Below are 23,008 nucleotides of genomic sequence, written 5' to 3' on the forward strand. Positions count from 1 at the left end.
AAAAAGGCAAGAGTCCTGAAAAACCAGTTTGCCTGGGTAAAAGGTGGTATAAGGAAGGTGAACAAAGAGTGCCTACATTTCAATAGCCCTTCTGCAGATGCAACGGCCTCTAAGAAAGCCGCCTTGAGAGTTCAACCTAGTAGGCAGTTATGCAGCGGCTCGAGAGGTGCACACATGCAGAAAGTGAGGACCAGATTTAAGTCCCATTAGAGCATGATAAATGGTCTGGGAGAAAACAAATGTTGGAGGCCTTTGAGGAACCTAGTCACAACAGGTGACTTGAACAAAGAAGATTGGTAACCACAAAAAAGACGAAATGGATGGCTTATTGTGCCCAGAGCAGAGCACTGCTGAGCCAAAGAGAGAACAAATAGTAAGACCTAGGAAAGATGTGCATAGAGAGGGTCAATATTCCTGGATGCACAACATGCCACAAATTTGTTCCATGCAGGCATAGACCATCTTATTAGAGGGATGCGTGGCTGCCAGAATAACATCGCAGACTTCAGGAGGAATATCGAAAGCTGTCCGTTGTCACCCCCTAATCCCCAAGCACGAAGGTGGAGCGCCGACAGGTTCAGGTGGAGAACCCTCCCTTGTTGCTGTGACAAAAGATCCTACCCAAGAGACAGCCTGACTGGACGAGTGATGCTTGTGCTTAATAGCTCAGGGTACCAGACTCTCTGTCCTTCATCCGGAGCCACAAGGACGACTTGGGCCTGGTCATGCGTAATCTTCTTGAGAACTCTGGTCAGGAGTGGTATTGGCAGAAAGGTGTACAGGAGGCTGGAGCTCCACTTGAGGCAATAAACACTCTGAGCGAGAGCCACTTTGGAAACTCCATTGCAAAAAACTGCTGGCACTGCGTGTTCTAGGTGGTGGTGAACACATCTAACCAAGGTTCTCCCCACTTTTGAAAGAGACGTGCTACCTTCAGATGGAGCTGCCATTCATGATCTGCTAGGAATCGACAGTGAGTTTGTCTGCCCTGGTGTTGAGAGAGCCCACCAGGTGTTGAACAACTGTGCAAATGCACTGAAGTTCCAGCCATGTCCCGAGACACAGAACCTCCTCACAAAGGGCCCACGATGCCACCCCGCCCTGTCTGTTGCATTACCACATGGAGGTGGTGTTGTCCATGAACACCTGAACAAGCTTTCCTTTGATCAAAGGAAGAAAAGCTTTCAATGCCAAGCGGATCGTCCGGAGCTCCAACAGGTTTATGTAAAGCCTGGACTCCGCCAGAGACCAGAATCCTCTGATCTCCACCTCTCCCAGATGGCCATCCCAGCCCAGGAGTGACACATCTGTCACTACAGTCAATTCTGGCTGGGGAGAGGGGCCTGCCACCAACCCAATCTTCGTTTGTTAGCTACCACAGCATGTCTTTTGCAGTTCCTTTCGAGATCTGAACTATGTTGTAGAGATTCCCCTGATGCTGTACCCACTGGAACTTCAGGTCCCACTTCAGAGCCTTCATATGCCTTCACAAGAAGGATGAATGAGGTCATGAGGCCCAACAACCTCATAGTCAGTCTCAGTAAAATCGAGGATAGAGGCTGAAACATTGGTATCATAGCCTGAATATCTTTGACTCCCCGCTTGAGAGGATATGCCCGAAACGGCATTGTGTCCAGAACAGTCAAGATGAAAGGAGGCATCTGAGAAGGAGTCAGATGTGAGTTTGGCATGTTTATAGTGAACTCCAGCGAATGCAGGAGCTCCGGTGTAGTCTGGAGGTGGGAGACAACTACCTGGGGAGAGCACACTTTCAACAGCAAATCATTGAGATAGGGATAGACTGGGACCCCTGAACTTCGAAGATGTGCTGCAACCGCTACCATTACCTTGGTGAATACCCAAGGGACGCTGGTAAGACCAAAAAGGAGCACAGCAAACTGAAAGAGATCTTGGCCCACCGTGACTGCAGCTATTGTCTGTAGGCTGGCAGGACGGGGATGTGGAAGTATGCGTCCTGCAAGTCCAATGCTACCATTTAATCTCCAGGATAGACAGGAATTGAGCTAATGTGAGCATTCAGAACATTTTCAGGAAGAAGTTGAGAAGGTGCAGGTCTACGATAGGACAAATGCGTCTGTCTTCTTGGGCACCAGAAAGTAGTGAAAATAGCACCCTCTCGATGGTGCCCTTGGCCAAGACAGCCAACATTCCCTGACGGAGAAAAGACAGCTGGCCCTCCGTCAACTGGTCATAAGTTGAAGGTTGTCCAGAAAGGGGATGGACCCATCTGTCAGATGTTATCAACTTCCAGTGGTGGTATGAGGGCAAAGTAAAGGGGGTTGGAGGCTGCAGCTACCGGGGGAGTGGTGGACAGAACCAATCTCCGGCTAGTTGTCCCATGTAGTCTGTGGGAACTGCGTCCTGGGCCACAAAAAAGCTGGGAAACCTCTAGGCCCTGGTGGTTGGGAGGGAATGAATGTGGTTGGAAGCCACCTCGGTAGCCTCGAAAGGGGTGGATGGTGGACTGGGGTTGGTGAGGGGATATGGACAGGCCCGAGGACCTGGCCGTAGCTCTGCTATTCTTGAAGCGTTCCAGCACTGAGTCCACCTTCCCAACAGAAAGGAGAGAGACATCAAAAGGTATGTCCATGAGCGATGCCCTGAAATCCTCCGAAATGCCAGTGGCTCTCAGCTAGGCGTGGTGCCTCAGGGCCACCAATGATGAAATTGCTCTGTCCAACAAGTCGGTTATGTCGATTCCGCAATGAATGGTAAACTTTGCCACAATTCTCCCATCAGCAATAGGTTGAGAGAGTATGGCTTGGGCCTCCTGTAGGAACTGGCTCTGTATATATACCAAAGTAAGGTATAGTGTGCACAGAGTCCAGTAGATCCCCAAAGGTCTACAGAGGTAAAAGTAGATAATAGCTTACTCTTTATTTGTGGTAGTGTGGGCAAGCAGTAAGGCTTTATCAGAGGGTAGTGTTAAGCATTTATTGTACACACTCAGGCAAAAAATTATGTCACGCACTCAAAGACTGAACTCAGACCAATTGTTTGTATTAAAAAACATGTTTGGTTGTATTTTATTTTTAGAGCCAAGCAGGGCTTGGTACAGTCAGATGGAATTTTACTTTTCCAGACGGACTGATCAAAAAGCAAGCGACATGAGAATGTCTTTTGTTACAGGTTTGTGCAAAGATTCAATTACAGTTGAAATTACTTTTGGATGACTTTTTAGAGTACTTTTTTAGATAACATTTTCTCCTCAGTGTGATATGCCTAGATATCCCACTGGGACATTTCCTAGACAAAAGCTGAGTATAACTGTTTTTTATTAAAACACAGTGTCTTATGTTTCCATATAAACACCCTCGACACAGGTTTTTCTGAGAGGAAAACAGTCAATGCAATCCTATGGGGAAACATTTGGTCATCTGTTTGCAGGTAAGTACACGTTCTTGAGGGTCAAGTTTCTGGGGTTTAAACAAGGGTTCCACCAGGGTCAAGGATACGCTCGAAAAGCACCCACAGCGTGGTGAGGCCCAATGTTTGCTAATGGGACTTGGGGGCCATCGGCTGGTGGCTGCTCACAAGCAGGCCACAAGGTTGAGGGAGCAAGGCTCCTAGGGTTAAGCTCAGGGAAAAGGGGGATCCCAGTTAGCATACAAGGTGCACTCACAGTGGCAAAGGGGCGGACAGGTGCAGGGTTGCTTTCAATGGGGAAGCTCCAGTCAGAACTGCAGGCTCGGGCACGAAGACTTTCTGGAGGTGACCACCAGTTGGAGAGACAAGTTGGGATGCTGGGGCTTGCCTGGACTCTGTTGTTTGGGCCACCCAAGGCTGTGGGGCGTTGGATGCAGGGGGGTCTTTAGGTGTTGGGTTTTCCTTACCTGTTCCGGTTGCTGCTGGGGGGATCCCCCAAATAAAGGCTGCTGGCATCGTGGGGAGGTTTGAGGTAGGTCATGGATTACCAGATCCAGGTCAGGATGGCTGGGGAGACCTCCTCTTGGTGTTGGTCCACTCGAACTCAGGCTGTGGGCATCAAGTGCAGACTTGCTGATTTGGCCGGAGCCAGAGTCTGGTTCTTGAGCAAGTCCGGTGCTCATGGGAGAGAAAGTATTTGTAGGAAAGGCAGCGGGGAAAGGGGGCCAAGGCAGTTGGTGACCTCTTCTTCCTTCAGCACGGCTCTTCAGTCATACTTCTTCTTCTACTTGCTTGTCTGAGGAGGCAAGGTTCGGGGTTTACCCTAAATACTACATTTAGGGGTGTTTCGGGTAAGTACAGCCTCAGGACCAATGGATCTCTACCTTGTAGGTGGGACACCCTGTGTCATGCCACCCTCCAGCGGGAGGGGGGCATAAGCCACACTCTGGTTGGCTGGGTCCCTCCATCCTCAAGATGGCGGGGACTGAGAGTTGTGCTTCACCTCGCCTCCTCCACCTGAGGGGTGGGGTTGGCAAAGGTGGGCACAACTCTCATCTCATCTTGGTTTTCCCACCGATTCTCTCTCCTAAGCGGGGGTCAAAAGCAGTGTGTGCCAGTTTGCTGGGAGCAGCAAATGGCTGGGCCAGCTCACTAAGTCTGCAAGCCTTTGAAGCTTCACCTTCGTGGACCCTGCCCATCCTGGGGGAGGAGGCGTGGCACCTCGACCCAGGATGGCACCATGATTTAGGGGTCCAAAAATATGTCTGGTGGTGGCAGCTGGCGATCAGCACACTAGAATTAGGTTGTTTTTCATGGGGCATCTCTAAGATGCACCCTGAGTGCTTTTTTTGGCATTAAATACCACACTGGCATCAGTGTGGGTTTAATGTGCTGAGAAGTTTGATACCAAACTTCCCAGGTTTCAGCAAAGCCATTATGGTGCTGTGGAGTTCATAATGACAAACTCCCAGACGATATACTCTTTATGGTTTTACTGCACTTACAATGTCTAAGAATGGACTTAGACACTGTAGGGGCACAGGGCTCATGCACCTGTACCCTCACCAGTGATATATAAGGGACCCTGCTAGAGGGATGGCTTACCTATACCATAGGCAATGGGTTGTACGCTTGTCACACAGGGATGTCTGACTCTTCACTTTTCTCTGCACCAAAACACGCAGCCTGCAATAGCAGTGTGTGTGTGTGTTAAGGTACAGGGCCTCTTAGGTTAGCCCAATGTGTGCTCTGGTCCTTAGAGGCCTTCTCTGTTCACAATGTCCTTGGAACCTTTTACAAGGGACTTACCTGTGGCCTGAGAGTTGCCAATTGGGTTTGCAACAGTACAGATTTAGGGAAAGAGCTAGTGGAGGAGAAAATCCTCTTTATGAAGGTATTTAGCCCAGTGTCTTGGCTTGGCTACCTTGCGATTACGTTCTCTGGACATTGACATAGCTGTGCTATGGACTCTTTCCATACCGCAATACCATGCTGAAGGTGGTCACCCCAAGGGACTAGTGACTTTGCACCCTGGAACACTCCTCCCCTTATGTCCTGTCATCTGAGAACCCGCACCAGGATTACCTTGGGCACCTACAGACTTTGGATTCCTGGCAGACAGTATCCACGTTCTGACGACCGCTAGCTGCGAGGCTGGCGACCGGAGGACTTACCTGTTATCTCCGCACCCCCTCACTCGATTCCTCCCCTTGGACAGTGATTTCTCCAGAATGGCCCATGCTCAGACACGTGGGACATTCCAGGACTGTAATGAAGCCCTTTGGCCTGGTTAGCCTCTCGTTGGTTGTGTTGTTCTTTCTTCTCCCCTCCTTATCCTTTCCCCTTTCCCGAGTAGTCAAGGGTCGGCTTTATGTGTCCTTTGGGGCCACTCCCCTGCCCATCTTGCCACATGCGCTGGTCGCCCTCCTTCTCGGGCTTTGGGGTTACTCTTTGGCCTCATCTTCCATCTCCCCTCTCCCACCCCCCAGATTGGGTGGTTGTCTCTCTATCCCCTATATGCCTCAACCATGGCCCACAGCGATAGCCTTTTATCTGTTCGGTGTTGCTGCCTTTCCTCTTTGACTCCTTCACACTAGCTGTTTCCCTTAGCCCAGACCATGGTTGACACATCCCACATTAAATTCCTCTCCCTAAATGTTCGGGGCCTCAACGCTCCAAAAAAGAGAGACGTCAAATTTGGTTTTATCTCCTTATACAAAACCCTGATGTAATTTTCTTTCAGGAGACCCATCTTTTGCAGTCCGATATGCACCAAATGTCTCATTCAAAGTACCCAACCTGATATTGGGCATCCTCTACCACTAAAACGGCTGGAGTTGCAATTTTGTGCAAAGCAGGCTTTTTGCTCTAAAGTGCTGCCTGTGGTCCGGGATAGAGAGGGTCGTTGCATAAAACTCAAGGGCCAGCGATGCGCTCAATCTCTTATCCTGTTCAATACCAATGCACCTATTCAATCACAAGATGCGTACCTTAGGACCATACTGTGAGAACAGGTGGAACAGGAAGGGGACGGCTTGGTGGGGGGGATAGGGAGGTGTACTTCAACTTGGTATGGGATCCTGAGTTGGACCGCAGTGCTGCCTCTTTCTAGGTCACGGGGGCAATGTCAGCTGCTTTAAAGAGGGACTTTAGGGACATGGGCCTCACGGATGTCAGGCACACACATGACTATTCCTTCCACTCACACGTTCGCTACTCCTATTCTCGAATTGATTATTTTTTCCTCTTGCATTCAACTTCTGTGGGACATAGAGTCTTTCCGTATTTCCGACACCTCCCCCTCTGACCAAGCCCACATGGAAGTGGTACTGAGGTGTTGGGGTCCATCATCAGGGTCCTGCCCTAGTTGGTGACTTCTCCATCATCTGTTGCGAGACCCTGTTGATGCGGCTGAGATTCAGAGAGAGCTCATTTTGAGTTGAATGCTCTTCACAAGACCCCACCCTTTACTCTTTGGGACACCTTTAAGGCGACAATCCGGGGTGTCATTACATCTATTACTATAGCCCATACACGAGAAGCTAGACTGATGGAGTCTGACCTGACTAGGGACATTAAAGCTCTGGAGCGGCTGGATCATTTGGCCCCTTCTAGGTGCCACAAACGGCAACTGCCCTAGCTCTGGGCCAGCTGAGGGCACACCGAACGAACAAGGCAGAAAGATCCTTGCTTGCTTTAAAGAAGAGATACTATGAGGAGGGTGATAAGGTAGGCTCCGTTCTTGCTCGCCGGCTCAGCCACCAGAAGGCACAGGCACAAATATCTAAAATTAAACTCACAGTATATGGGCAGTCTCTGAGCATGATAAGCATAGGTGTTCCACTCTTTCTACACTGCCCTTTATGAGGGTGAAAGTTCTCCCAGGGATAATATTAACTCCTTCTTGGACGCGGCCACTGGATATCCCGTGACTTACAACATACACAGCTCTTAGAAGCCACGATCACTACTCGTTCTCCCAGTGGGTAAAATCCCAGGACAAGATGGGCTTCCGGTTTCGTTTTATCATATGTTTTTACCTCAATTTCTGGATCATCTGTTACGGCTTTTCAGCTCATTTCCTGAAGTCACAGGTCTAACCTCTTCTATGCCTTCTGCTTTTATGGTGGTCAGCCCTAAGACTGGCAAGGATCTATCTTCATGCACATCTTATCATCCCATTGCCTTGCTAAACATGGATGCCAAGATCTACACTAAGATCTTGGTGAATTGCCTGGACCAGTATCTCCCCGGCCTGAGTGACTAAGACCAGGTTGGCTTTGTCTGTCATCGCCAGGGCGCAGACAATATTTACTGAATAGCCCACCTGGTCGAGAAGGTTAAATGCGGGACATTCCAGCTTGCCTCCTTTCCCTAGATGCGGAAAAGGCTTTCGGCTGTGATAACTGGGCCTTCTTACATGCAGTCCTGCAGAAAATTGGTCTAGGGCAGGGCATGACATCTCGGACAAGGCATCCTCTACTTTCCCCACAGCACAGATTCGGATTAACGGCCTGCTCTCCCAATCCATACACCTGGCAAGGGGCACCAGACAGGGGTGCCTGCTTTCACCCCTGCTCTTTGCCCTGGTGGTCAAACCATTGGCGATAGCTATATGCTGGGTGGAAGTTATTGTAGGCATTCTTTTTGGCGGCCTGGACCATAAGGTTGCTCTCTTTGCCGATGAACTTCTGCTTACTCTGGCCAGGCTTGAATCCTCTCTCCCTGCCCTAGTAAATATTCACTAGTTTTTTTAAAGACTCTCGGGTTTTAAAATCAACATGGCCAAGTCCCAAACATTGAATTTAACAATTCCTCAACAAAACATACCCAGTTTGCAATCACTCGCCCCTTTCCAATGGGTCCCGTGCTCACTCCGCTATCTGGGCTTGAACCTGACTGCGTCTCTTTCAACATGGGCTCAAGCTAACTGGTCGGAATATAGAAGGTCCATCTTGGAGGACCTGCGGAGGTGGAAGCCATTTCAGACGTCTTGGCTTGGCCGGCTAAACGTGATTAAAATGCCCAGATTGCAGAAAATCTGGTATTTGTTTCCAGACACTGCCCCTCCCTATCCCTCAAGATGCTATCCTTCACCTCCAAAGAGACATAAACACCTGTATCTGGGGTGGGAAATGCCTGAGGTTTTCCAACAAGATCCTTATGCTTCCTAAACACCGTCGGGGCCTGGCGTGCCCTAATCTTTTGGAGTACTACTGGGCGTCACACCTCTGTTACGTCTCAGAATTAGTCATTTGCGAAAGTGAAAAGCACTGGTTCCACATCGACCTCTTTGGGATCTGGCCTGGCTCCCGAAGGATCTTGGACTTCGCAGTACTTAAATTGCCAACATTGCCAAGACAGTTTTCGGAATTTGGGACAGGATAGCGACTTCAAGGAGTCTCACCACTTTGCCCTCCCCTAATACTCCCTTGGCCCGTAACCCGGATCTCCCCACAGCCTTACAACTGCAATCATTTCCCACTTGGAAGGAGGGAGAGTGCCGTACGATTCAAGACCTTTTCAAGAGGGACACGTTTAAAAGATTTGACCAATGCAAAGGGGACATTCACCTTCCCGATACCTCCCGTTTGCAATATTATCAATTGAGACACTGGCTACTTCAACCATCCAACACACAGGGGGCGACACGGCAACTCACTCCTTTGGAGATACTGGTGAGAACGTTCGATGGCACACAGAGCTTGATCTTCCTCACATACCAGGTGCTGCAACACTCTACCTCTATCCATCCACACACCTATCAAACACAGTAGCATGCGGACTCAACAGAGGATATCTCACCAAAACAATGGGAGCAACTCTGGTGTGACAAATGACTAGATGGCATTACACTCAGTCATTCTTACAGAGAATGTTCCCCACTTCTTCTCCCACTGCTGGCGCTGCCAATATGTGACCGGCGACTTCTTTCACATTTGGTAGTCTTGCCCCTTATTAACCATGTACTGGAAAGAAGTCCTGAGTCTCATAAAACGTACCATAAGCTTCCCTCTCCCGAAATTATATAACACTATCATCCTTGGTCTTCGACCCATAACACTTAATGATATGACCCATCGCACCTCATAGCTCAGATGCTAGGCGTGGCTAAACAGTTACTTGCCCGGCATTGGAAGACACCTACCGCACCACCAATTGCCCTGTGGTTCACACGCCTTTGGCATGTCATGGCTGTAGAATTCTTATCATGCAGGATAACACACACAGATTCTAAATTTGCCCGCATCAGGGAGCCACTAATTGATTATTTCTCAAAATTGGAATACTCCAGTTTTACACCACCCTAGCTCATAGCCCTCCAACTCTTCAAACACGCTTCCCTGGACTCTGGAGTCGACATCCCACGGAGGGATGACCAACCTTCTACTGCAGGGTTACCGGCCTCCTCCCCTTAGTTCCCTACGAAGGTCACCTGCTTGGGATACCCTTTTCCTTTTATCCATCCTTAGACTGTACACGGCCCAGGTTGTTACACCTTCAACCTAATCCTTTTCCTTCCCCCTTCTTCCCCACCTCTCTCTATACTTGGCAGGCACTTTGATATTTTTCGATGGTTCTCCTTTTCCACAGTTGGCTGCCCCAACAGGTGGAGGCCCTTCTTGGCTACAGACGTCTTGTTGTTAGGCATATAGTATATTTCGACCTCTGCCTCTTTTGCATAGCTTGACATGATACTGTGGTACCTTGCAAAGTTGGGTGTCCATCGCATGCCTCTTACTGTATTGCATTTTCATGCCTTTTTGTATTTCCTTAATAAAAAGTTTTGAAATAAAAAAGAAAAGGTAAGCATTAAAAAAAAAACTGAAGCAGTGAAGTAAAATAAATTGGCTTATCCACCATTATCCAGACTCTTACATATAGAAAGGGCAACAAGCTGGTGCTAGAATACGCCAGTTAGTTTCAGCAATGGATACAAATCATCAAAACAAAACAAGCAATGGCAGCAAATAGGTCTCACCTATAAGAACTATTGGCTTTAACAATATTTTCAGCCTTGCTGTACAGCATTGCAGCTGCTGGGCAGCAATTCTAAAAGATGCAATGACGTGGCCGCTGCATCATTTTGTAGATTCACACGTGTTCAATACGCATATCTGCACCCACAAATGGTCTATTTTTAATTTTCCAATCTGAGATGGATTACTGATCCAAGATGGATAAGTAAATTAAAAAAATAGAGGTAGCATGCCAGTCCTATTTCAAAACATGGGTGAGAGAGAGTAATGTGAAAGAAGGGGAAAAGGGGATGAGGGAAACTGCTGGAAAACATGCACGCTCATGTAATGTTTGAACAAAAACAAAGACGAGTACAGGAAGCACAGACGCCTGCTAGTCAAAGAGATGGTAAAGAGGCAATGCTCCATAGGAGGGACAAACACAAGACAGACAGGCTGGAACAAGCAAAGCTATAAAGAGAAAGCAAGTAAATCAGCGGCCTTCATCCCCCGTTCATGTTCTAAGTAAGCCCACAATATTTCTTTCACAACTAGACACATTGCACTATCTGATAGGCTCAACATAATGACTTTGGAACCATTGATACTCACTTTGGCTTCTCTTTCCTTCCTGGACACAAGTCGGAATTCTTCCTTTACATTTGCAAGCTGCTTCTCAAGTTCCTTCTGCAACTCATCTAAGATTCAAAACATAACGTACAAGTTTAGAAATGAAATAACAAAATGTGCTCAAACACAGCTATCTACACTATTGGACATAATATGTTAGTATTGAACTCTGAAAGGCACAATGTAGGGACACACACTATAACATAACATATGCTTTGGACAGGCATAAAATGGCCTGGATAATCTTTGCATTGCAGGGTTAATGTACAAATTTAGTCAATAATTTAGAAAACAGGCCAACAACATGGCAGAGGAGATGTCTTGCTGCAAAACTCTGGCAGAGCCTAACTTAATCCGGAACTAATTCATCATCCAGTGCCCATCGAACCCTCCCTCAAAACCCACATCCTACAAATTATAGGAGTGAGATAAGTATCTTGGTACTGTCGCAAGACTGAAGCACGGCCCCAGTCGCAGCAGGAGGACTTTTGAGGGAGGCAAGGAGCTGTATCAAAAGGGCAGCCTCAGTCTTCCGAGGCTAGAAACTCCGGAGAGAGCGCTGAACCTACGTTGCCACGAGGCGCAACCCGACAATGCCCTAATAGCTTCCCGAGAGGTCTGGGATTAAGACGGAGGGGACCTTGCGGTGCGTGCCAGTAGATTGGGGTGCAAAACGTAATCTAAGAAGAGCTGTCTGTGCCCCCAAGAGACAATAAAGGGTAGGGGTCAAAAAGATAGGAACACTCCCCGGGGTCGGGCTGCTGAGGTGAGCGTAATGGTCCCAGCCTAACCAGGGAAGGTGAAGGGCCTGGGTCTCCCCCCCATCCTTTCCCCTCCTCCTATCTTGTCAAGACACGGATCAGCGTTAGGAAGGGTAGGAGGGGACAGCAGGAAGGAAGAAATTACGGAGATGAGGGCCTAGATGTGAGGAGGCAGCCTCGAGCTGGAGCCCAGAAACCACCAAGACAGACTCCACCCAACAAACACACAGCAGATAGGAGATTACAATGATGGGGGCTCAGACAATTGAAGCAGAAGGGGGGGTTGGGCAGACCTAGCCCTGCTATTAACACTGAGACCCCTGAAACACATGGCAGCCGGGAAGGGGGAAGATTTGGAAACAGAGTGGCTTGCCATTCTCGCATTGCAATACCCGGGTGGGCAGGGAGAGGAGACCACCCGAAGAGTCTCCCCTTGAAAGAAGACCGCCAGCATCCCCTTACTGAAGAATGAAAGAGATATTGACTGTTCCATAGCCGAAATGGGGCGATGCTGCCCCGGACATATCTTGGACCACAACGTGCGACAATCCAGCAAAATCCAGACCCACCGCAGTTGAAAAGTGATGAGTAGAGCGACAGTTGGGGGCAAAGCGAAGATCATAACCGGAGGTAGCACAAAAACAGTAAATGCGTGCAGAGACCCAGGAGCAGACAGGGTAAAAAAAAGAGGACAGCGACCGGATTTAATCTCCATGATTGGCTGGCGAACGTTTGAGTGACAGGGGACCCTCACATGTTACTTTCCATGGACGCTGAGAAGGCATTTGATGCAGTCCATTGGCCCTTTCTGATGCAGGCCTGAAGAGATTTGGTTACGGTCCAAACTTCCTGACATGGACAGAGTTGTTAAATAGGAGCCCTGTGGCCGCAGTCAGAGAAAATGGGATGTTATTAGTAGAGTTTTCTATCGGGCGGAGTATGAGACAGAGTTGCCCTTTGCCCCCCCTCCTGTTTGCTCTTACACTGGAGCCGCTGGTTTACAAAATCCAGGCACATCTGGATATTGCATAATTTTGCAAAGGGGAGGAAGCCACGTAAGATGAAAGATGATGCAGATGATATACCTCTCTATGTCACCTGCAGGATTGAGAAACTGCCAGGAATATTTAGTGTCCTTGAACAATAAGGTACCCATGCAGGATACACAATAAACTGGGACAAATCAAGCATATACCTCAACTCATTAGATCTTCTGGGGAGCCTTCGTATACATAGGGAGGTGTTCCAATACCTTGGGATATATGTGATCTAAGACAGGGTACGCAGCCACGATCGTAATCTCTGGAGAGAACTGACAGACTTTCATGGAAATGTGGACCTTGGCAGACATTGCCACTAACGCTGCAATGGAGGGCAGCTATGTTCAAGATGATAACCCTGCCAAAACTTTTATATGTCCTTCAGAACACCTACCACAAAGTTCGGGATGAGATCTTTACCAGGATAGAGGGAGGTCCGGAAACTGCTATGGAACGAGGGCATCCTAGAGTGGCACTGCGGACACCAATACAAAGGTGGCATACTCCTTCCAGATATGCTGGCATTCTGTAGTGTAGTTCGTATTTACTTTATAGGCTCTGCGCATTGGAATAATATACACTATAGTTTTTGCATAGGACTACGGTCAGAATGCCTCTATCGAGTACATTAAACTTAATTACTTTGTGTGCCAGAGGTCACTAGAAACTTCTTGAATAAACAAGAAGGGAGTAGTTTCTGACAACCGCATAAAAATGACAACTTTGTTTCCCTTAGAATCGGAACGTGTCTCAGAATCGTGGAAACAATAGATAACAGTTTCACTCAGTCAATCGTGCATGCTTAGTTTCTTCAGAGTTACACAGAAATAGATAGACAGGCGTTTCAATAAAAGGGTTTATTGAACAGTCTTATTTCTCGTGTAAGAGATATGAGCTGTTACAATTATTAGACCGTAAGCAAGATATAATGCACACAGCGTAAGCAGTAAGAAGAAATAATACTGCAATAGCATTGTCTTTTAGCTATGACATATATTCATATATACAAACATAAATAACACAGGCTAAAAAGTGAATACTCGTCTGATGCTTCTAAATAGTTCTACCCCAGTGTACCTAACCTAAGTGTAGTACAAGGTAAGAAGTAGGTGCTGTTTTCTATAGTATGGTATATACTAAGTTTGTATGTCAAGGGTCCCTCGAGGTTCTAGTCAGCTCCATACCTTAGAATGAGAGAGGTGGGAATCTCTTTCCGAATCTCAAACTCCAACACCCCGCGAAGGGAGTCAGAACACTGGAAGCTGGATTCTCTGCGAGCAGAGATGACAGCGTCTGGTCAGTGCGTCAGGCGAGGACTCTAATTCCTTCCGAACTTGCCGTGGCGAGCCGTATCGAGCTGAGTCGTGCCGAGCCGTGGTTTGCCATGGTAAGGGAAGGTATATTTATACCTGAAAGGTACTTAGGAATGATAGCATTGACGTAAAGTCGTGCAAAGGAAGACGTCATGAATGAACCCCTAAGGAATAGTACTTCATGCATAATAGATGAGTTCTTGGAGAAATCAATAATCCTAGCTAGGGAAAGTCCCGATGGCTTAAGGGTCTGGTTTCTAAGAACTCGTTGTGACGCTGGGATGGACGGATTTAGGTGACCATGCCTGTATTTGGATAGCATGGCTAATGCCTAAATAAGTGTATAAAAAACATGGGAGGGACCCCACTGCCCAAGAGACAGGGTACCACAAATATGTAAAAAAGAGAGTTTCTCTTGGGTGTATCAGACCACCTAAACTACAACCATATCAAGTTCACTCCAACCATTCAGACCAACTCTACTAAAGGTCTAAAATACCCACAATCATAGCCGCATATATCTCAAATAAAGTAAAAATTAATATTGTGATTTATTGATAACAATTTGTTCACATATCAGTGATTGTGCACTCAAATTCATATAAACAATCAAAAAAGAAAAACATATAAACAATGTCTAAAAACATAAAAATTAGAGAGCAAAGATACAGTGTGAAATCTATTCATTCATCACAGAATGGTATAATTCCAGCATACAATCATATATACATATATATGTATCACAGGTCTATTTTTGGTACAGTAGATCCAAGTGTGAGACAGTTTCTGGATTTTAGACCAATTCTGGGTAATGTAGGCGTCGACGCGTTTCGGTGGTAAGTTCTAATTAATATCCACCTTCTTCAGGACAAAAATAAAAGCTCTCCAATATTTTTGAGCAATTTAAAAACCCCTATTTCGGGTGCAGTCCAATCTGAAGGACAGATATAGATATCATCTGTTACATGAAAAGATGTAGTTCTCAAAGAGTCCCAATTTGTTCGGATGAGGGATCTCGATAATTTAAGGTTACTGCGGAAAATGGGTTTTTTTTTTCCCCAATAGAATCCGGTTGGTGCGTGCATCAAAAATACTGCATCGATATAGCACGTTTTCCACTATCAAACATTGGCTCCTGATTGGGGAGTTTATTCCAAATGTACACCTTCGTGAATAGGTGGTGTCTGCGCGTCGTGGCGGCGTCCTACGGTTCTTTTTAGATATCCTGCCGTCTTCACGTATTTCTCCTTCCCGGGTCAGTAACCGAATAGATTTCACACTGTATCTTTGCTCTCTAATTTTTATGTTTTTAGACATTGTTTATATGTTTTTCTTTTTAGATTGTTTATATGAATTTGAGTGCACAATCACTGATATGTGAACAAATTGTTATCAATAAATCACAATATTAATTTTTACTTTATTTGGTTTTTTGTCTTTGAGATATATGCGGCTATGATTGTGGGTATTTTAGACCTTTAGTAGAGTTGGTCTGAATGGTTGGAGTGAACTTGATATGGTTGTAGTTTAGGTGGTCTGATACACCCAAGAGAAACTCTCTTTTTTACATAATGCCTAAATAAGGACTGGGATTCCATGCCTAAATAAGGGCAATGCAAATTGTGCCTATACAAGTACATGATTCATGGAAACCTATGTACGGGCATCTAAATCGAAAAACAACACCCACTTCATTGATGAATGATCGATATTACTAAATGCTAAACATGCTAAACACATAAAAATGAGTATCACATGTTCGCTAAAAACTTTTGTAAAAGCATACTTAAAAAATACGTTCATGTTAAAAACTCTCAGGTAAACATGGAATGTAAAGGTGCTGTACATACTTAAAGTAATGTTTCCATCTGAAGCATATGTTTACAATGGATGCTAAATGCTAAATGAATGCACAGAAATATACACATATACAATGAAATGGTCCATTTTTACAGAAAGGAAAAAAAATATAGATCAGTGCCATTTCATGTCATGATTACATAAATGCGAAGAAAAGGTGACAATGTGTCCTTGGAAGTGTTCAAAGAAGTCGGTTCTCTATGAATAGTTCTACTGTAAGCAGAGTTGTTTTAGCCATAAAAGAAAAAAAGTATCAAAATGTGTCTTTTGTTTTGAAAAATGAAGGCCAAATTCATAGATTTTGCGGTACACTGTGAGCCAAATCAAAAGTCAGTGTAAGGTGCCGGTGAAAATATGAAATCCTCTATTCCTGTAGACGGTGATAGGTCGATTACCTCATTTAGAAGACTGACTGCACATAGATGTGACGCATCGTCAATAGCAGTGTTCGTTACCGGTGTTACCTGTGTGCCTGTTGATCCATCGCGTACCTCAGCAGTAGCATGTTGCGTCTGTGAGATCTCAATGAATGCCGTCATCAGGAGCGGTAGCCTCTGGGGACAACACAGAGCATGGGCCGTTATCGGGTCCAGCAGAGTATCGATATCAGTTGGCATAACTGATGGGAGTGTTAGACAGATGTCTAGCACGCATTCTTCACTGCAAAGCAGGCAGCGTAGAACAGGTAAGATGCAATCTTGCCAGATTGGTCTGAATGACAGAAACCATGTGGTATTTAATTCTCGTAGACAAGGTAAGCCCAAAAGTTGTACTATGCGCTCACGACACTTCCTTTCCAGGAGAGCTTTCTCCAAGTCGCAGGGAGTGATACTGGTGGATTGGCTTGCCATAGCGTAATAGTAGGAATAAAAACAGGATTCCTGCAACGAGTGCTAGAATTAGCGGCAGGCCACCAAACACCGAGTGCACGAAGTTTGGAATGATTCCGAGGACTGCTTGAAAAGGTGTTACCTGTCCTAAACATATGGTCCTAAATACATGCACAATACCGCTCGTATCAGACATGTTTAAGATACGTCCCAACATTTCTATGAAATGGGTAGGGCAGTTTGTCCTTAACAGAGCCTGTATCTCAGCTGAAGTCCTTGCAGTTTGTAGATCATAGGTTTTTTTGGCCGAGGTCAAAGGCACGGTCTGTTGTAAAAGAATACCTTTCATTCTGCTTAAAGTATCAATTCGTATAGAAGAGATGTTCAGTGAAGGCCATAAAGGCGACTCCCTGACTGTGTCTATTTGGGGGAACAAGACTTGCATACTGCAAGTGACCCTGGAACTAACCGTTACAGGATATGGGATACCTGGCAACATGCCACAACAGCTCTGATCATTCAACATGAGGTAACTCCCATTTGAAAGTTGGCCAAAAGTTGGATTAATCACAGCGGCCGGTGAACCTTGCAGGTGGCAGGACAAATTTGCAGTAGAACCGCTACAGTCCCTGTGTAAACTAATATCCCCCACTCCAACATCTATGTGCGTAAGGTAAATCCCAGGATGTCTTGATGTATTCTTTACCCAACCTTTCATATTTGCCGGCTGGCATATGTTTGAGGCAATACTGAAAATGGAAAGTTGTAACAGGCAGTTTTTCAATGCTCAGCACTGTATACTTTGCTCTCCTTTGTGCCAGTTCGATCTCTTTATCAGTGAGACTGTATTCAGAAAACAGAGAAGACGTGTTGATGAAATGCCAAGGCACATAGCCTGCACACAAATTTTTTAGCGTCCAGCCTAATAATAGAATAGAACGTAATTGAGACTGGCCTTGTCGCAGCAGGACCAAATCTTGTTCTACAATCTCTATAGCAGAAGATACAATGTTGCCCAATGAATATATCCTGGATGACAGAGTCGTTAACCCATTGTCGACCACAGCAAGAGATTTCTCCAAATTAATATGGTCTATTTCTCGTATTCTTTCTGTGGCGTCTGCTTGGGAAACCTTCCAGATTTCATTATAAGCAGCATGGATGCCGGCATATATGAAACTTTTTTGATGGGGTTTTCTTGGACCTAGCAAGAAATCCGTAAGGTTTGAGTAAAGATAAGTGTTGTTTCACATCCTCTAGTTTAGATGTCTGTAGCCAATCAAGGCATAATTTTCCTACACTGTATGTTGTTACTACCCCTGGATGCTGTCTTTAAACATAGCGTGGGTCTGGCCTATTGATAGTAAAACCCTTTATTTTCTTCAGGAATCTTTCTTGACAGATGTTTGTGTCTGTGGGCCAAAGCGACCATTTTTTCCATTCGGAATCTGATCTGTTGTTTTGTAAAAGTGTGTCTTCTGTCCCCGCTCCCTGTTCAGTGCTATTACGAGTAGGTACAGAAGGTGTATGCATGTCTTTGATCTTGGCTAACCCAAGGCAAGACATTTGTTGGATAGTGTCATTCAAAAACATCATTTGCTGTGGGATGATGCAGGCCCTAAACAAAGCTTCAATTTCCTGCACTTGCCAATCTTTTGTACCCCAGACAGATTTTGTGTCAATTGTGTTTTTCCAAAACTCAAAACCCTGTCTAGACAGTTGGGCAATAAAGGCTGCAGAATAAATATGTTTCGTATTGGTTAACATATTTTTCGTTCCTGTTTTGTTCACATTTTAAAGTAAAACGTTTCTGGATTGGATGTATTGTACCCTGAAAAATATGGAAACTTCATTGCAAACGTTTTTGAGCTACTCCTTGGTGGTGTAGGACAATGTTCCCATTGGTTATACATAAATACATTTCTAGGTGTTGCAGATTTATGCAAGAAATGATGACCATAGTGGTTATAACAAAAAAGCTGTCCATAGTGTGTTGAACCTTCTAAGTATTCGTGGTTAGAGAATGCAGCAGATCTCATGTTATTAACAGTCTCAAAGTCCCAACCATCAGAATAGGTACTGGAGGTAATAAAGTCACTTAATGAAATTTTAAATAAGTGTGGAATCTTCAAGAGTTACAAGAGGCCAAATATATCCTAATCCGTTTTGTCCCAAACTATATCATCTTGTATAGGAACGGCTGTGATGTTCACTGCTGACAAGTCTCTTGCTTCACTATGGGATGATTTGTGTGGTTTCAAAAGTAAGTTCACATTTTTACTTTCTGTGTCCAAGTGAATATATCTTCCATTTATCAGCATGCTTAGAGTCATTACTAAAGCTAACCAAAGCAGAAAGAAAAGTATTCCAGAAGTAATTCATAGTTCAATCCATGGTGAAACCAGATAAGTCTTTTTCAGGAGATGAAAAAGTCTTGTGCTTGTTCTTTGAAAGTTCTTTTGACTGGCGTCGTTTCAGGCTCGCTTGGATCCTCAGAAAACGTATCAAAGTTGATGAAATAACCAGAGGCAGTTCAGTCAATGGTTGAAATTGCATCAGGATCCGTTGAAATCGCTGGAACCAGTTGATTACTTGCTACGTTGGTGTAGACAGGTGTATCAGGACGGACTGTTATTTGGGTTTCAAGAGGAATGAGTTCCATAGCATTGATGCTTAGTCCTTCATTTCTTACTGTTCAACTCTCAATGGTGATGAGTCTTTCAGATTGAACCTCTTGGATACTAGCTAGAGGAGTGCGTCGGCTACTTGGTCGGAGTCCACATGGCCTACTGCTTAGTATTGGCCACATAGTGTGGTTTGATGAGGTCAATGGACACAAATATTTTCTCCTTTTTACCAGCAAGGGGCGGCAGAAGTACTGTTCTTGTCCCGTGGATGGCTAAGACAGGTACTGGTTGTCTGTAAGAAGGCCCACATTCCTTCTTGTCCGTGATCTCTCTGACTAGATCCCCAAGCTTTGGGATCCAGACAGGCCTTGCTGGGATGGCTGGATTTTCCCCAGTGGTGGTTGGCTTCAGGAACACGTTGCTTTGATTTGATCTTAGTTCATTTAAGTCCTGTAAAACAGCCAAACGATCTTTGATATAAAATGGTTTATTTTCCACCACTGTGCCTTTACATTCGAGATCAGGAACCCACATTCTTGTCCCAAATAGGACCTCATATGGAGTGACCCCCCCCCCCTAGAGAACTTCTTAGCAAATTGTTTAATGAGCGTTGGACCCCATAAAGATGTTTGACCCACTCATGACCCGAACCTAATACTCTAGCTGTTATAGACCGCTTTATGTCCCGGTTTTTCCTTTCCACAACAGAATTTCCCTCAGGATGGAATGGAGAGGAGTACCGCAATGCAACGCCCAAACTGGCCATGGCTTCTTTGTAAGCCCAAGAGCTAAACGCAGGGCCCTGGTCTGAGTGTAGCGTGCCTATTGCCTATGTGCCGATGAAGACTCGCAAATCTTTTATAACAGTTCGAGCATCAGCCAAGCGCTGAAGCCACATCCATAGGAACCTTGAGCACGAATCTACTAAGACCAAGATATATTTATAGTTACCATCCCTTTGCAAGGGACCGCAGTGATCCAGGTAAACACAAGCTAATGGTTTATTTGTGATTAACAAGGGCATCTGCGCAGGACGTTTTACTGTAGAGACTTTCATCTTTTGGCATATTACACATTCCAAAACATAGTTTTTGGTCTGTTTCCTAATGCCGGGCCACCAATATCCCTGTTTTAATAACGATTCTGTGGCGGAAACACCTGCATAGGCAGAGGCTATCCCTTCATGTGCTGCTAGGATTAGTCCTAATCTACGTGCCATGTTTGGAATTACCCTATCCCCCACTCCAGGGATTCGAGCAATCGGAACGTTGTTCGCATCAATTATATACGAGTATTTGAGTGGAAATGTTTTAGGTAACGCTGCACCACTGCCTTTGCTTGAAGCATTATACTGAGAGGTGGTGACCCGCTGCGTTAGCAGGTCACGCACTGGTTGCACAGCGTATACACATAGGTATTATCAAATTAATACTCATCCACCATAGTAATCCAAATGTTGTCTTATTTATTTCAAAAAGTTTTGACATTCTTTATCCATTTTGTTACAACTTCACGTCAAGAGATGCGTAATCCGTAACTTCTTAGTTTTTAAATTCAGTGTATTGCCCATCCAGGCCTATACATGAATGTTATTCGAATTTCCAAGCATCCACCAGATTCGGTACATTTCCTTTACTCAATGCATTTCGGTTTGTGAAAAACCTTCGTCAGGAGTATCTATAAATTGTAAAAATGTATTTATTAACATCGCAAGACATTTGAACCCCAAAACAAACTTAATGTCTCCATATCAAAACAAATTACTGAACATTCCAATGCATCACCCCCGACCCAACTCCAAAACTTTAATTTCAAAAATACCGTGTGTGACATGCGAACCTCCATTAATACGATTCTCCCCTTCCATCAAAATCTTGAAAAGAACCTGTGCTTTTAACCCACACGCTTATTTTGAACCGCCCTTCAAAAGCAATCCCTCCTGAACTTAAGCCCCTCCGTGTCTAATTAACCAAACACCCGTTACACTCCAATCCTCCCTCTAGCTCAGTTTAAACACCTTTACCATCACCCTTAGCATACCTGATGTAAAATTTTGCAACGCTTAAACCTCCTCCTTAGAACTCGTTGTTTGTTAAGCGCCACCGTGCTGTTTCTCCCAAATTTAAACTGATGTTACCCGCCCCACCTCTTAGGTCACAGGTGTAAACAGTCACGTGTTCTTCCACAGCCCACCAATCACAATATCCCAAGTGCCGATCAATATTAACAAAACTCGCAATGTGTTTCAAATCCCTGTGAACCCCCGTATCTAATGCAATTAATTTGGTGCTATTAATTATAAAGATCACATCTAATGCTTCAAACTTAAAACAATATGTGCTATTCGAAAATCCATGTCAATGACTTCACGATGATCCGAAAGTAGTGTGCTCTTTTGACGTGAAGCCTGAAACTTTCTTATAACTCAGTTGTAACTTCCTCTTGGTAGGGTGCTAGCGGGTGGTGAAACGGTCAGTATTACGACATGCTTGAAGCATTGACAGCCAACAATATCTCACGGTCTATTTTATTTTTGAACGAGTGATCGCAGCTACGGAAGCCGTTTGCACAGCCCCCTTTGCGGTTTCGTCAGCCAATGAATTCCCTGCAACGTGAACGCCATCACGTTGATGACTCAGCGTGTGTATCACATGAGTGTTTTGTAGTCCGTTTCGCAACGGAACTACTTGTTCCCAAATCGTTTTATGCTTTATTGTGCCACCTTTTGCATCTTTGAAACCATTTTGAAGCCAATTCTGTAAATATTCATTAAATGATTGAACACAGTAAAAGGAATCGCACACTATGAGTGTGGGGAATTCGCGATCCGTATTTTAAAGTGCCAATTTGAATGCTTGTAGTTTAGCTCGCTGAGCTGTACAATCTCCTAGTGATTGTGTTTTAGTGACCATTGGTCAGAATTTACCATCGCGCATACGACCTTTAACGATCATGCATGCTGCACTGTAAGCTTGCTTACTTCCCGTAGCGGGTTGTGCTGAACCGTCAGTATAAATGATAAATTCATACTGGTCAAGAGGGAGAATCTCAAAAGGCAGAGGACATTCGTGTTCGTATTGAAGGAATGCTTGTGTTTTTAAATTGGGATCAAAAACGTATTCAACATCTGTTGGAGCAAGAGAATTAACCCAATGTATCCATCTTGGATGTAAAGCTTTTGCATTTGGAATGCTCGCTTTTGTAACCGCCTCTAAGGCTGGTACCGGAGTCATGACAATAATGCGTTTCGCCTGAGCTAGAGCTCTTTTGCTACAGCGGTTTGAACTGCTGTCAGAATCTTTTCTGTCGAAGTGAAGCTCATTTCCTCTTGTGTATACAAATGTGATTTGTATGCAATTGGTACTTTTTCACCTTCATTAAAAGTTAAGTAGGTGAATCCGCATTGACCTAAAATTATTCGGATCACTAAATTGCGTGTATTTACGCGTTTGTAAGTGATTTGTTGTGAACATGTCAGCTTGTAGTGAACGCAGGATATCTGTGTGTTCCTGTGTCCAATTTTTGTTTTTAAAATCAGGTTAATTCGTAGCGAGGTTTAACCCTTTCTGCGTAATTTAGAATGTAAGTTCTTCCAAAATTT

The 23,008-nt window shown here is 45.1% G+C and overlaps 1 protein-coding gene across 11 annotated transcripts in view; it reads right to left on the reverse strand.

The window, feature by feature from the left end:
- The window catches only part of PDE4DIP (phosphodiesterase 4D interacting protein), a 1,321,554-nt gene that overhangs the window by 617,497 nt on the left and 681,049 nt on the right, over nt 1-23,008 (reverse strand). For all 11 annotated transcript variants that reach the window (XM_085654823.1, XM_085654822.1, XM_085654821.1 and 8 more), the window contains one exon: nt 10,959-11,044. In XM_085654823.1, coding sequence (XP_085510949.1) covers nt 10,959-11,044 — 86 coding nt within the window. The remainder of the gene's footprint in view (nt 1-10,958; nt 11,045-23,008) is intronic.

The sequence above is a fragment of the Triturus cristatus genome, chromosome 4_1, assembly GCF_964204655.1.
Source record: "Triturus cristatus chromosome 4_1, aTriCri1.1, whole genome shotgun sequence".
NCBI classification, from domain to species: domain Eukaryota; kingdom Metazoa; phylum Chordata; class Amphibia; order Caudata; family Salamandridae; genus Triturus; species Triturus cristatus.